Source organism: Dendrobium catenatum, unplaced genomic scaffold (assembly GCF_001605985.2).
Source record: "Dendrobium catenatum unplaced genomic scaffold, ASM160598v2 fragScaff_scaffold_631, whole genome shotgun sequence".
Classification (NCBI taxonomy): domain Eukaryota; kingdom Viridiplantae; phylum Streptophyta; class Magnoliopsida; order Asparagales; family Orchidaceae; genus Dendrobium; species Dendrobium catenatum.
The window spans coordinates 93,345-107,374 of NW_021319093.1; the positions used below are offsets into that span (position 1 = coordinate 93,345).

The 14,030-nt window shown below is 35.1% G+C and overlaps 1 protein-coding gene across 2 annotated transcripts in view; it reads left to right on the plus strand.

The window, feature by feature from the left end:
• Positions 1-10,412: 10,412 nt before the first annotated feature.
• The window catches only part of LOC110102955 (probable LRR receptor-like serine/threonine-protein kinase At1g63430), a 29,206-nt gene continuing 25,588 nt past the window's right edge, over positions 10,413-14,030 (plus strand). Inside the window, exons 1-7 of one of the 2 annotated variants that reach the window (XM_020831478.2) lie at positions 10,413-10,823; positions 10,937-11,075; positions 11,294-11,365; positions 11,458-11,601; positions 11,692-11,841; positions 11,979-12,101; positions 12,192-12,256. In XM_020831478.2, coding sequence (XP_020687137.2) covers positions 10,733-10,823; positions 10,937-11,075; positions 11,294-11,365; positions 11,458-11,601; positions 11,692-11,841; positions 11,979-12,101; positions 12,192-12,256 — 784 coding nt within the window. In that variant the 5' untranslated portion in view covers positions 10,413-10,732. Of the gene's footprint in view, positions 10,824-10,936; positions 11,076-11,293; positions 11,373-11,457; positions 11,602-11,691; positions 11,842-11,978; positions 12,102-12,191; positions 12,257-14,030 lie in introns of those variants that run through there. The other variant, XM_028695407.1, reaches the window with a different exon arrangement.

Below are 14,030 nucleotides of genomic sequence, written 5' to 3' on the forward strand. Positions count from 1 at the left end.
TATTATTAACTTCAAAGGTTAGTAATATTTTTTTTTTTTTTTACTATTAGGATTGAAAATAAGCTTCATTAGATTTGAGTGTTCACACTAGTTGTAATGTTAGAGTCATCTTCTAATCAAATTTGTCATTAAATGATAATTAAACTATTTTAATGATCTTTGAACAATGATTGAACATTATTTGCTCAATTTTTTAAAATAATTGTTCTATTCATTGAGTCATCATTATCTATTCAACTCATGATTTAGTAATATTTAAACAACCTTCAAAACATTAAAGTTTTGTTTGTATCTTATTTAAACCTTATTCAAGCATTTACTCAAATATATCTTTGAACCCTCATTAATCATATCAATTTGTCTTTGAAGATTAAAATATATGATAGCATAATATTAGATTTCTTTTGATAATGACTACATCAATTGTTTTTTTATTTGATCTAAAATTGAACCCCACTCTTCCCTTAGGCCGAGCCAATCAATCAGCTCGGTTCACAGCTTGGTTGGATAACTAATCAACGAGCAATAGTGGTGACCTGGCAATAGTATATTGGCAATCATTAATGTCTTAAGTTGACAAATAAAAGTTATCATGTCTAAGCTTTTAATTGCACAAGCATAATGGACTTATGAATAGGAGATTCATCATTTTTTTTCAAAAAAAAAAAATCTAAAAAAGGCATAAAACAGTACAAGATGATCTGAAAATAAAAGAACATCAGATAAAGGCCTAGAAATCAAAAGAAGAACAAGAAAAGACAGTTAAGGATGCAGAGGGAGATCCAAAAGCGAACTCAGGTTAGCAGCTCCTTGCAATGACCCCGCAGCCAGGCAGGGTCATCAATTGGTGACAAACACAGAAGATCAGCAGCCAAGGCAACCACCAAGCGAAGGCTTACCACCAAGGTTGCCAACAAGCCATGACCAACAATGTGATAAGCAGAGAGCTATCTCATCATTGTCCAAAGCGCAAGAAAACCCACAGCAAACAAAACGAAGATGGCAACCCAAAAGCTATTTCTTCTTAGATCGTTTTTTGCCAAAACCAAAGAGAATAAATTAATCATCCACGTTTCCACTCAAATCATCCGCAACAACCTCACAAGAAGTTGAGATTTTCTCATTCATATCCAGCCAATCATTTTGAATCAAAATCGATCTATTTGATGACCAATCCAGATGAGCTTTTAATTCGATGTTAGACATAACAGAAATAGGAATGTCCATACAATTCACAGTACGAATAGAGCCTTGCAAAATCGAAACAGCCACATCCACCACCCCAGAAGAGCTACCATCCCCAGACCTAACACCTGAATTAGCCTCAACATCCGCACAAGAATTACCGTTAGAAAATTCATTACCCTAAAAACTCGAAAGGCGCCGCCAAAGCGGGCACCTCCTCCTCAGAAACCCAAAGAGATGGTAAACCACGGTGAATGAAGGCTTTAAGGTTGGGAAAAGTAGGCGATGATGAACTAGCAGAAAGCGCCTCAAGAAAAGATTGCGAAGAAGACTTACCATCAAGGAAATCAGGATCCTTCACACGGTTAACCGCCATGCCGACCGGAGCACGGACAGAGAAGACAGATCGCAAAAAGAACAGACAAAAAAAAAAAGGAAACGACAAAGGAAGAAAAACCATAGGAACCTGGACAATATTAGCCAGAAGCGGCCGGGAAGGCCGGTGGCCCCCAAAGAACGAACCCTAGCAGAGCACGCGAAAGGGAGAACAAATTCTGAGTAGGAGATTCATCAATCAAATAAACTATAATGATATTTTGGGTTAGGTTATATTTTATTACCAGCATATAATAGTTCAAAATTTTGATATGAATTTGTTCATCTCCATGAAAGTAAAATAACACTGCTGACAACTCATGAATTGGACACTTATGCACGCATTAATTATTTTAGTGTTTAGGGATCACATGTGTCATGCAATAAGATCAGAGGGGATACCCTCTTAGACTAGGCCCAAATGCCAAACGTATTAGATTTAGCCCAGTTCAAGTCAAACACGTGCCTGAAATCATAGGATTTTAGATTTTCTGGGACACTTTTTTAAAACATTTTCTTATTAATTTTTTTTTTTAATTCTATGACACTTGTTTTATTTATTTATTTTCTTTTTATTTTGTAATAAGAAACTATTACAAAAAATCGAAGGCAATGGTCGTTGGTGTACCAATAGAGAAGTATGGATGTTTCTTTCTCCTTCTAAGAAAGTGATGCATAAGAGAAAATAAAGAAAAAAAAAATCTATTAGATATCCTAATTAAGGCTATGCATGGAAAGACTTTCTTACTTCTTCTTAAAGCAGTTTGAAGTATTAATAAAGCTGTTACAAACGAAGTCTAAATCTTAGCCATATTAGACTTCAAAATCTTTGAATATGCTTTAAATTGAGTGTAATCTATATGTATTATACTAATATCAAAGCAGATGCAAAAAATTTTAGCTCATTCTAACTATTTTTTAATTATGATTTTTTTCATAAAAAAAAAAAGTTTTTGCAAAACAATATATTAAAAAAAGTGATTGGTTACTTCATTTGGTTGTTTTTTAATTATGATAATTACAAAACTATTTTATCTGATCTATAAAATAATTATGAGATAGCTAATATCAATAATTTTCTTTCAATTAAGATTCTATTTGGGGCAATTTTTTTTATGTTAGAAAAAATAATCAATAAAAAATAATATATATTTGAATGACAGCTTTAATATTATTTGAATGACAGCTTTATTATAGCTTTTTCAAAACTTTCTTTTAAAAACTATTTTTTTTTTGAAAAGTTCGTTTAAAACATTGGTTAAAAATCGAGCTTTTAAAAATATAAGCTGTCCCAAACGGAGCTTAAAATTTTATAATTAAAATCTCTTTCGATTGATATAGTGGAGTACTATTGAGATTTTTTAAGATGTTCTCTTTATTATGGAAGAAAAATCAATATTGGCCTTCTTTTTTATTCGAATTGATTAATTTTAAATTATTTATTTATTTTTCTTTTGCTACTATGCATATCGTATATTTCTTATAACACTGTATCTTAATTTTGTTCACCAATTAAAATTGTCAAAAAATATAAGTTTTTTTCTTAAGGAAATTAACATGTAGCCCCTTCTTTAAGCTCTATAATCAACATAATTAAAAAGATGTATTATTCCAAAGAAATTATTTTATGCGGCCACTGGACGTATTTGGAGGCAAATCAGGACTCGACACGTTACTTTTTTACTGTGTATCGATGCTATGTACTAGGTGACGTGGCGTATCATGATTCGTCTCCGAACAATTTGGTGACCACGGAGAATAATTTCTCTTTTATTAAAAGAAGCTTATTTTGATGCATGATTTGGTATCCACCTTCTGATTTAGAAAAATTCTTTTAACGTATTGCTTGCATGTGAAGTATGAGTGGGTTCTCTCAACTGAATTTCAACACTTAACACTGTTCTTTTCTTTGAAGCTAAGGCATTTGGTTGCTCTACACTACCAAACAAATCTCATGGAAGTGAGAAAGTTCAGAGACGTGGAAGCAAAACTAAGTACGAGAGGTAAAAGGGAAAGTTTTGTGCGAGTAGAAGAAGATATTTGAGAATAATTTTTTATCTCTGGGTTAAAAAATTTAGTGTTTATCAATAAATGAAGAAGCTTTGATATTATGAAAAAAATTTTGTGTGCATTGTGACTAATAGGTAATTGGAGAGGTGATAACGGAAACAAAATTAGATTGAGGTTTTATTTTGGACATGTATATTACTGTTTTTTACGGTAGATTTTTAATTTTTTAGCATATTTTTTTTAAAGTAATAAAAAAATAATGGTCAAAAGATGTTGCAACGAAGACTCAATCTACTAATCTCTTAGGTGAATTTTTTTTATCTTAATAATGAGATTTTTTTTCTATAATCTTTCATGATTGTCGTTTCACATTTAGACACTTATTATTTATGGGTCAATTTGAATGCCATCATAAGAGTAGTTGGTTTATTGTTTGTTGTAGACCATGTGATCGACTATGATTATCTTACTTGCTATGAGTAGCTTAAACATCACTAGAAAAATGATTTTTTAGGACGGTCATTTACCATCGGAAAATGACTAAAATACGAAGTTAGTAGTATTTCAAGCGGAATTCAGACGGAAAAATTTACACCAATCAAACATGTGTAAGAAAACAAATATCGGGTGAACAAAACCCGCCGGCGGAAATAATTGCTAGAAATTTTTTTAAAAAAATTATTAGCTAACCCTCATGTGGCGAATGTCGAACCCCGTTCCTTCGTAAGATATTTCTTTATAACCAAAATGCTATTTTATTCCAAAGATGAGAAATGACATACAACATAGGCCAAAGGAGATCAAAAAACAAAATTACAAAGCTTAAAATATCACAAAAAGCAGTAGAATGCAAAGCAATTGGAAGAGAAAAATAATCCAAAATGAGAGCAAATAAAGGCTCTTAAGTTAGTCGGACTCAGATCACCACCCAAAGGCTAAGCTTGGACCATCCATTGGAGGCAGAGGATACATCGTCAAGAAGCCCCAAAACCAAACAAGATCACAAAGATAGAGTAGTCCAACCTTGAAAAACACCAATCAAGCCATGCATGAAGCCAACTAGCCAACATAATTGCAAAAAAATCCAACCACACCAACAAAATCCCAAATACCCATCAAAAAACGAAAGCCCACGCCCACCAATCAAAATCCAATCACCCATTCAGAACAAAACAACCCAATATACCGAACACCACCTAGCCAACCAAGGCCACAAAGCGAAGCCACAAAGCAATATATCCGAGAGAACACCAAGCCAAAAAATAAAAACAAACACCTAACATGATTGTTCCTTTGTAATTTACTTTAATAAAATGAACAATCATAAATAGTTATTTTAATTATTTTAAAGAAATTTTAAATTCCGTTGGAAATCCGCAAAAAATAAATGTTGGAAATCCTATCAAAAAATCCGTTGATAATCTGTCCGAAATATTCAACCAAAAATTTGTTGAAATTTCTGACAAATTTATTTCTGTTTAAAATTAGTGCTTTTCATGCAGTGAAATAATTACAATATGTAGTAGAAAAACGATGAATTTATTTGGCAAATAGTGGCAAGTACCTTTAATTGAACGGTCGACGACAATTTTTACTTATGAGTAACAACCAGTTGAATATATTTATCGACTACTACAAATAAGTACTATTATTAATAGATTATTCGAATGGATACTCCTCACAATTTGAATCAGTTTAGAAAAAAGATTTATTTTTTCAATGAGTAGAGCTCGAGCTCAGTAAAAACTAAATAAATTTAGCTCAATTATACAGATACTGGACTCGACTCATTTACACTCCTATGTCACCATTTAGAGATAGAGCTTCCTCACAATTAATAGAGTGACCAATGCTGACTTAGGTGTTTAATGCTTAAATTTATTAATATGGCTCCATCTTTGGAGATTATTATAGGCACTATGTGTATTAATTGTGTATACCAATTAGTATAAAATATTTAATATAAATATTATATCAAAAACTTTCAAATATACTCTCAATCAATAGATCATAGTTCAAGAAATTTGAATTCTAAATTTTTATAAGGTCAAAATTATCTTAATTTTTTTATTAGACTATCATATTTCTCATGATAAATATCATTAATTATAATGATTGATTATGTTTTAATTATAATTCCACTTATTTTATTTGATTTAATGAATATTTATCAATTATTAAAGATGAAATGTCTTCAGTCACTTACAAGTTACAATGAGGTTGATTTTTTTTACTAACTTATATTTTATTTATTGATGTATCTAAATTTGTAGTTATATCTATACTTGCGAAAAATTCTAATTTTTTTTAATAATTAATAATTACTACTTGTATTTTATTCATAATCATGAAAAATTATTGCTTTTATGTAGTTAATACATATTTATATTGCTGATAAATACATACACATTACATATATGGCTAAACTAATTAATTAGTTTAAATTTCAAATTATTGTCACGTTATCTGCAGAAGTAATCATCCTTTCGATACATTGTTAAAGATGAAATACTTGGCCTCTTATGATAGGCAAATTATTTCTTACGGTGTCCGGATTCGTCTGGACACCAATCCAGACGTGTCACGTTAGCAAAATATATCGTGACCCACTGTATTTGAGTGACGTGGCGCATCTGAATTGATTGTCCGGATGTCAGGTGACCAGACGCAATAATTCGCCCTTATGATATTGATTGTTTCAGTTTTTCATGGTTAAAATTAATTTAAAAGCCTTTTTTACCGCTAAACATTACTAAAACTCTCTTCATAGTAGTGCTAAATAGTAAATACTTTTTTTAAAATAAATACTCCTTCAATTCCTACGTCCAATATGCTCAAATTAGATCCTAGAATTGAGAGAGATTATTACGTGCGGAGTCCGGACCCATAGAACTCGTCGGTTTTGTGACAGTGAATAATAAAAGCGCGGCAATGAACAGTAAAAATGCAGTGGTTGACATTAACTATACTTTTATTGTTCTCAATCACAAAACCGAATGGTTCTCTGTATTCGAACTCCACACATAATAATCTTTCTAGAATTGGGGATAGGGGAACTCTTAATACATACCATTTCAAATCTTTGTGTACTTAGTTGATTAAGGCTTTCATTAGAATTCCCCTTTAATTTAAATTTAATTATTGCACATATACCATCAAGTAACAAAATTTCACCGCTAATTCAAACTTTTTAGAAGATCAACAACTAAATTCTGTTAAATTTTTCATTAATATATATTCAATATCTTACATTAAAAATTTCACCAATTTTTGTAATTGAAAACCTGTCCTACAATCATAAATTTTTGCTCTTAAGAAAAAACTTTATTGAGAATTCATTGTATTAAGAAGACTTGGTTAATTAGAAAATATTAAAAATGTCATTTTTTACTATATTTAAAGGAAAATTTGACTCTTAATATGAGACAATAGAGAAAAAATACTTATGTAGACAGCTCAGTTGCAGAACTAATCTCTCTTTTAAAGATGAATAAAATATTATTGTAAATTGTATAATCTTATATATGAAATAGAAAAAAAAATTCTTAGAATTTAGACAACTACAATTATTGAAGATGAACAAAATAATGAAAATATTTATTTATTTTTTAAATTAAAATGAGCAAAACCCTTCCTGCTTTCACTCATGAGCCGATCCCATTTAATGTAATAAAAGCTTAGTATTGATGTTGTTGAAGAAATTATTTTGTGCGGAGTTCGGACAACAAGAACAATCCAGACTGTGAGTGTATACACTGTGCATAAATATGTATATATTGTATATACTAATATGCCCAAATGATTCTTGTTGTGTCCTGGAATATTCGCGGTTGTAGAGAAATATATAGTTTAACGTCTTATTATTGTACGAAGATCCAGCACACAATTAGATAAGTGAGAGGGTATATCATTCATAAGAGACACAAGAGTTTTTACGTGGAAACCCCTGAAAAGGGGGAAAAACCATGGGGCCTGGCCCAGTTTGAATGAATCCACTAGTATTTGCAGTCGATTACAAATGAGACCCTTTCTTGGAAGAAGGCCTTAGCTTGATGTCACAAATGTACATCATATAGAGCACATTACATGGTGGGAGTTACAATAATCAACATAGATATTTTTGTTTGGTTTGAATGGCCATAGTCGGCATGATACAGGGGACTGAGAGACTGTTGTTGGCAGAAGACCGGGGTCAGAAAAATCGTTGTCTAGTGATGGAGATCGGATGGACCATAGTAGGTGACGGAGGTCAGAAGGATCGTAGTCAGCAGGAGACCGGGGTCAGAAGGACCGTTGTCTGTTGATGGAGGTCGGAAGGACCATAGTATGTGACGGAGGTCAGAAGGACCGTAGTCGGCAGGAGACCGAGGTCAGAAGGACCGTTGTCTGTTGATGGTGGTCGGAAGGACCATAGTAGGCGAAGGAGGTCATAAGGGCCGTAGTTGGCATGAGAGTGGGGTCAGAAAGACTGTTGTCTGTTGGTGGAGGGCAGAAGAACCATAGTATGCGATGGAGGTCATAAGGACCGTAGTCGGCAAGAGATTGGGTCAGAAAGACCATTGTAGTAGGGCGGTACTCTTGTAGAACTCTAGGTGTCAAGTGGTGGCCCATCAGAAGTCCGGGCCTCGAGTGGTGGTTAGGTAGAAGTCCGGGCCTCAGGTGGTGGTCCGGCAGAAGTCCGGGCTACAAGTGGCGGCCTAGTGGAGCACAAGGCCTCAAGTGGTGGTCCGGCGGAGCAACGACGTCAGGCGGTGGCCCGGCAGAGGTGAGGGCCTCAAGTGGTGGTCCGGCAGAGAAACGGTGTTGGGCAGAGGTCTGGAGGAAGTGAGGGCCTCAAGTGGTGGTCTGGCGGAGCAACGAAATCAGACGGTGGTCCGACGAAGGTCTGACGAAACTCCAACGGTGGTCAAGGAGGAGCTTCCTCCTTCTCTTCTCCTCTTCTCTTCTTGCTTCCCTCCTGCTTCGGTCCCCTTTCAAGAGAAATGAGGGCCTATTTATAGATTTCTGGAGTAGCATGACATGTAAATAGGTGAGAGATCAAGGGTAAATGGGGAGTGGTCGGATGGACGGCCGATATTGAATCCCTTGATCATGCACCGTTCGTCAGACATTTGAAGGCTTTATTGATGTCGGAATTCGGCAATCTTGGGCTTGTTGGATTCATCTCGTTGAGATGCTCGATTCGAATATAAGCTCGTCAAATTCGGAGACCGTTTGGTAACACAAATTGTGATTTGAACCTTCCAACAAAGCTTTAAGTCCTTGATTTGTACTCATTTGGGCTCGGATCAAGTTGAATTTGGTGTCGTTGGGTTCGTATTTCTGAGACGCTCAATTTGACTATAAATTTGCTAAAATCAGAGTTCAGGTGATCCTGAATTTAATTTTTGAAGTTTCCAGCTAGATTTTGTATCGAGATTTGTGCCCGATCAAGATAATTTTTAGAGGACATATCAATTCTTCCCGTTCGAACTCCACCTAAAATAGTTTCCCTTGTTGTTGAGATATAGTTGTCAAGATTCACATCGAACAAAAATAGAAATTATTAGGTTGGTACCAATAAGATGTGCTTTAATACGACATATTGGAGAGAGAATATTAAAATCTCGAAACAATTAAATAGTGTGGGAGCCATAAGGACTATCATCCATAGGCAATTGTGAAAGGTTTGGTTGGTATGACAGTATGACCCTTACCCTACAGGAGTAATTGTCGCTGTTGCTTAGAATGTAGCCAATACCCAAGGGGCAAGAAGCCTGCGCCGGTGTAATAAATAAATACATAAATTTATTGGACCTACTTGTCAGATATGACGCCTAAATTTCAACATGGTCAAGGTCGATCAACCTTCAATATTTGTGAGTGTTAGTTTCCGAATAAATTATGACCTAATTCTAATCTGAATAATAAAATAAAAATAAATAAATTGTCAAAATCAGTTCCAACTAATTTATCCGCCATCTATTTAATAATATTAAAATTTGATTTTAAAAAATAAAATATATTAAATATTAATTAATTTATATTATTTATTAGTTTATCAACATGTATTTTGATTAACATATAATTAAATTATATAAGGCAAAATTTTAAGGAGTTAAATTAAATATTAATTAACTAAAAGAAGTGTGATTAAAAAAAATGAATAAACTTATTTTGCATTTTTTAAAAAATTTTAAATGATTTTATGTTTTTATTATTCTTTTTAAAAAGCTAAAAAAATTGTATTTTCTTAATAAAATGAAAAAGAAATTTATATTTTCTAGGGAAAATGTAATTCTGTTTCCCTTTCTTTTTTTAAAAAAAGTTAATTTGTTTTAGAGTTTCCTTAAGAAAAAGTGAAATAAACCCTTGTTTTTTAAAAAATTTCAAAGTTATATTTGCTACATATTTGATAAATATGAAATATATAGAAAAATTTTAAAAATTGATTATAATAAAGTGTGAGATATTTATCAAATGTTCAATAAATTATAATTTTGAAAAAAAAAAACACCATTCTATTTCACATTTTCTTAAGAAATCATAAAGCTTATTCTTATTTTCTTGAGGAAACATAGAATAGATTTGCGTTTTCAAAAAAAAAAAAATTTATTTACATATTCTTAAAATTTTGATAAAAATGTAAAATGGTTTTATATTTTTGTTTTTTTTTAATTTAAATCATATTTTTATTTAATTAAGCTTCAATTAAACACTTTTTTAATTAACCTATATATAATAGTGGAAAAGCTAAATTTATATTCTGATGTGATAATGACTAAAAAAGAAAAAATAAAAATATAAAAGGGGAATCTCTTAAGCGGGATGCTTGAAGACTTGAAGTGGAGCAGTGGAGTGTGTTCTACTTCGCCTATTGTGATCATTTCGAGGTAACAGAGGAAAAAAAAAAAAAAATCTTTATCCTTTATTCAAATTAAAGAAGGATAAAGGTATAAATCATTTAATGGCTTGCCTTAGCGGCCATGGCTTCTTCATCATGCACGTCTTCTCTCCCTGTGCTGCAGCTGCTGCTCGAGGTGCACAGTTCGTGCATTCCGGTCCAGTCTCGAAGAACATTTCTTGTTTACTTTGATTTGAAAACATCTCTTATGCAAGATATCTTGAAAATTTTCTTTTAATTTTGAGAGATCCGCTGGTTATAAAGGATTCAGAAGTAAAGATGAGGTCAACAGGGCTTCAGTTTCTTGTCCTCTTGGCCATCCATGGTGGCGTTTTTTTCTTTCCCTCCGAATCCTTGCTACATGAAGAGGGTACTTTTCCGTTCTACTTATAAATCTCAGGATCTGATTGTTTTTGCAAATTTGTGGTTGAAGTTGGCATTTGGAATTTTATTTTGAGTGTGCTTTTCATGACATTTGGGTAGTTTCTGCGCTTATGGCTTTGAAGAGAGATATATTAGAAGACCCACTTGCTGTTCTTTCCGATTGGAATACACTTGCTGGAGAACCCTGCAGTTGGTTTGGTGTGGTTTGTTCTAAGGCTCAGAATCATGTGGTTACTTTGTAAGCAATGCCCAGAGTTTGCCTTTGTTTTCTTGCAGATCTATATATTAGATGAATTGATTTATGTATTGGAAAATTTTTCGAGGGGATTTGATGTGATTATGTTTTGGCATCATAAGGTTGTTTTTAGACTACTATGGCGTGTTTTATTAAGATATCATTTTTTTGCTTTTGTTGGTAGACCATTTAAGTATAATATTGGGATTTACACGTTGCAGAAATCTTTCAAGATCATCTCTAAAAGGATTTATTTCACCAGAACTTGCACTGTTGAGCTCCTTACAAGAAATGTATGCGGTACATTTTCTTCAAAATTTAACATTTTAAAAGTATCTATATTGTGAAATTGGGAACTGATAGACTGCTGACGCTTATTTTGCAGAATTTTGAATAATAATCTGTTTTTTGGCACGATACCTAAACAAATTGGTATGTTGAAGAACCTTGCAGTGTTGGATTTGAGTGTGAACCGCCTTTCCGGTCCTATTCCTACTGAGCTAGGAAACTTGACTAGCATCACAAAAATGTAGAAACAAATGTTTCGTTAACTTACTATTGAACTGATTCTTGCTTGCCAAATTTTATTTTGTGATTTTGTTTGTTGATCTATCCACAGAAACCTCCATTACAATGGTCTAACAGGCTATATTCCTGCTGAGTTTGGTAAACTGTTGAATCTTGTTGAGCTGCGGCTGGATAGAAACCGACTAATTGGACCAATACCAGGAGATATTAGCTCAGTTTGCACCTGCCGATTGCATAACTTGTAACAGCTTCTCTCCTCACCATCAAACCTGCATTACTTACTTCAATACATCTATTTATGTAGAAAAAAAAATGCAAATTTTGGGTTTTTGTTTTGAAAATATATGATTAAATGCAATAGGATTTTCTTTTGTTTAGGTCGATGCTCCACAATAATGGCAATGACACACATTTTTGCCATTTTCCACGGTTAAAGATTGGGGATTTTTCATACAACTTTTTGGTTGGAAATATACCATCATGTTTAAAGTATCTTCCAAGGTACTGTGCCTCTATGAAAATTTGATTTGGAAATTCTTTACAATTTTTTTCTTGGTAGAATGTGATTATTTTTGGAACATATGCTCGCAGGTCCAGCTTTCAGGGAAATTGCTTGCAAGATGAATATACTCTCTTACAACGAACTCCTCAAATATGTAGCATTTCTTACCCTTCCTTTAATGCATCATATGGGAACTATTTATTATCACAAGAGTTTTATGTTTTTACTGGTTTACTTTTGCAAACCTATGAATTTGAATATTAAAAGATTCTAAGAACTCAGTGCAGTTGTGTGAAAGATCTTCAAACTTTAGAAAATGTCTTCTCATTTTCCAGTAATGATACTTGTACAAGCAATGCTGAGATTGCAAAATTATAAAATGTGAACTTATTTTACTTTTTAGGCATAATTTGCGTTCTTTTCAGTTTCAGGTATAATCCGCATCCTTTTTTAGCTTTTAACTTTGAAGATGATATATTTTGCTGTATGCATCTTTTGCTTGGACATACTAGATGCATTTGATGGGTTATTTACTTTGCTTTACTCGAGAAATGAATATTCCTTCTTGTAGCGTCCTGGAGTATTTGCGGCGGTAGAGAAATATATAGTTTAATGTCTTAGCGTTGTACGAAGATCCAGCACACAAGTAGATAAGAGAGAGGGTTTAACGTTCATAAGAGATACTAGAGTTTTTTATGTGGAAACCCCTAAAATGGGGAAAAAACCATGGGGCCTAGCCCAATTTGAAAGAATCCACTAGTATTTGCAGTTGATTATAAATGAGTCCCTTCTTAGGGAGAAGACCTTGGTTTGATGGTACAAATGTACATCATATAGAGCGCATTACATGTTGGGAGTTACAATAATCAACATAGACATGTTTTTTTGGTTGAAAGGGTCATAGTCGGCACGAGACAAGGTCTGAAAGACCGTAGTAGGTAGGAAATCGGGGTCAGAAAGACTGTTGCCTAGTGATGGAGGTCGGAATGACCATATTAGGCGACGGAGGTCGAAAGGACCGTAGTCGACAGGAGACCAGTGTCTGAAAGTCCGTTGTCTGGTGATTGAGATCGGAAGGACCATAGTAGGCGACGGAGGTAAGAAGGACTGTTGTCGGCAGGAGACATGGGTCCGAAAGACCGTAGTAGAAGGACGGTATTCGGGAGAACTCTAGGCATCAGGTGATGACTTAACAGATGTCCGGGCCTCAGGTGATGGTCCAGCAGAAGTCCGGGCCTCAGGTGGTGGTCTGGCAAAAAATCGGGCCTCAAGTGGTGGTCTGAAGGAGCTCAGGGCCTCAGGTGGTGGTCTGGCAGAAGTCCAGGCGTCAAGTGGTGATCCGGCGGAAGTCCGGGCCTCAAGTGGTGGTCCAGAGGAGCCCAGAGCCTCAGGTGGTGGTCTGACGGAGCAACGATGTCTGGCGGTGGTCCGATGGAGGTAAGGGCCTCAAGTGGTGGTCCGGCAGAACTCAAGGCCTCAGGTGGTGGTCCGGCGGAGCAACGACGTTAGACGATGGTCCGGCGGAGCAACGACGTCAGGCAATGGTCCGGCGGAGATAAGGGCCTCAAGTGGTGGTCTGACGGTCGTCGTTGCTCCGGCGGAGGTAAGGGCCTCAAGTGGTGGTCCGGTGGAGCTCAGGGCCTCAGGTGGTGGTCCAGCGGAGCAACAACATCAAGCAATGGTCCGGCGGAGGTGAGGGCCTCAAGTTGTGGTCAGGCGGAGCTCAGGGCCTCAGGTCGTGGTTCGGCGGAGCAATGACGTTAGGCAGTGGTCTGGCGGAGGTAAGGGCCTCAAGTGGTGGTCCGGCGGAACTCAGGGCCTCAGGTGGTGGTCCGGCGGAGCAAGGACGTCAGGCGGTGGTCCGGCGGTGGTAAGGGCCTCAAGTGGTGGTCCGACGGAAGTCCGGCGGTGGTCGAGGAGGAGCTTCT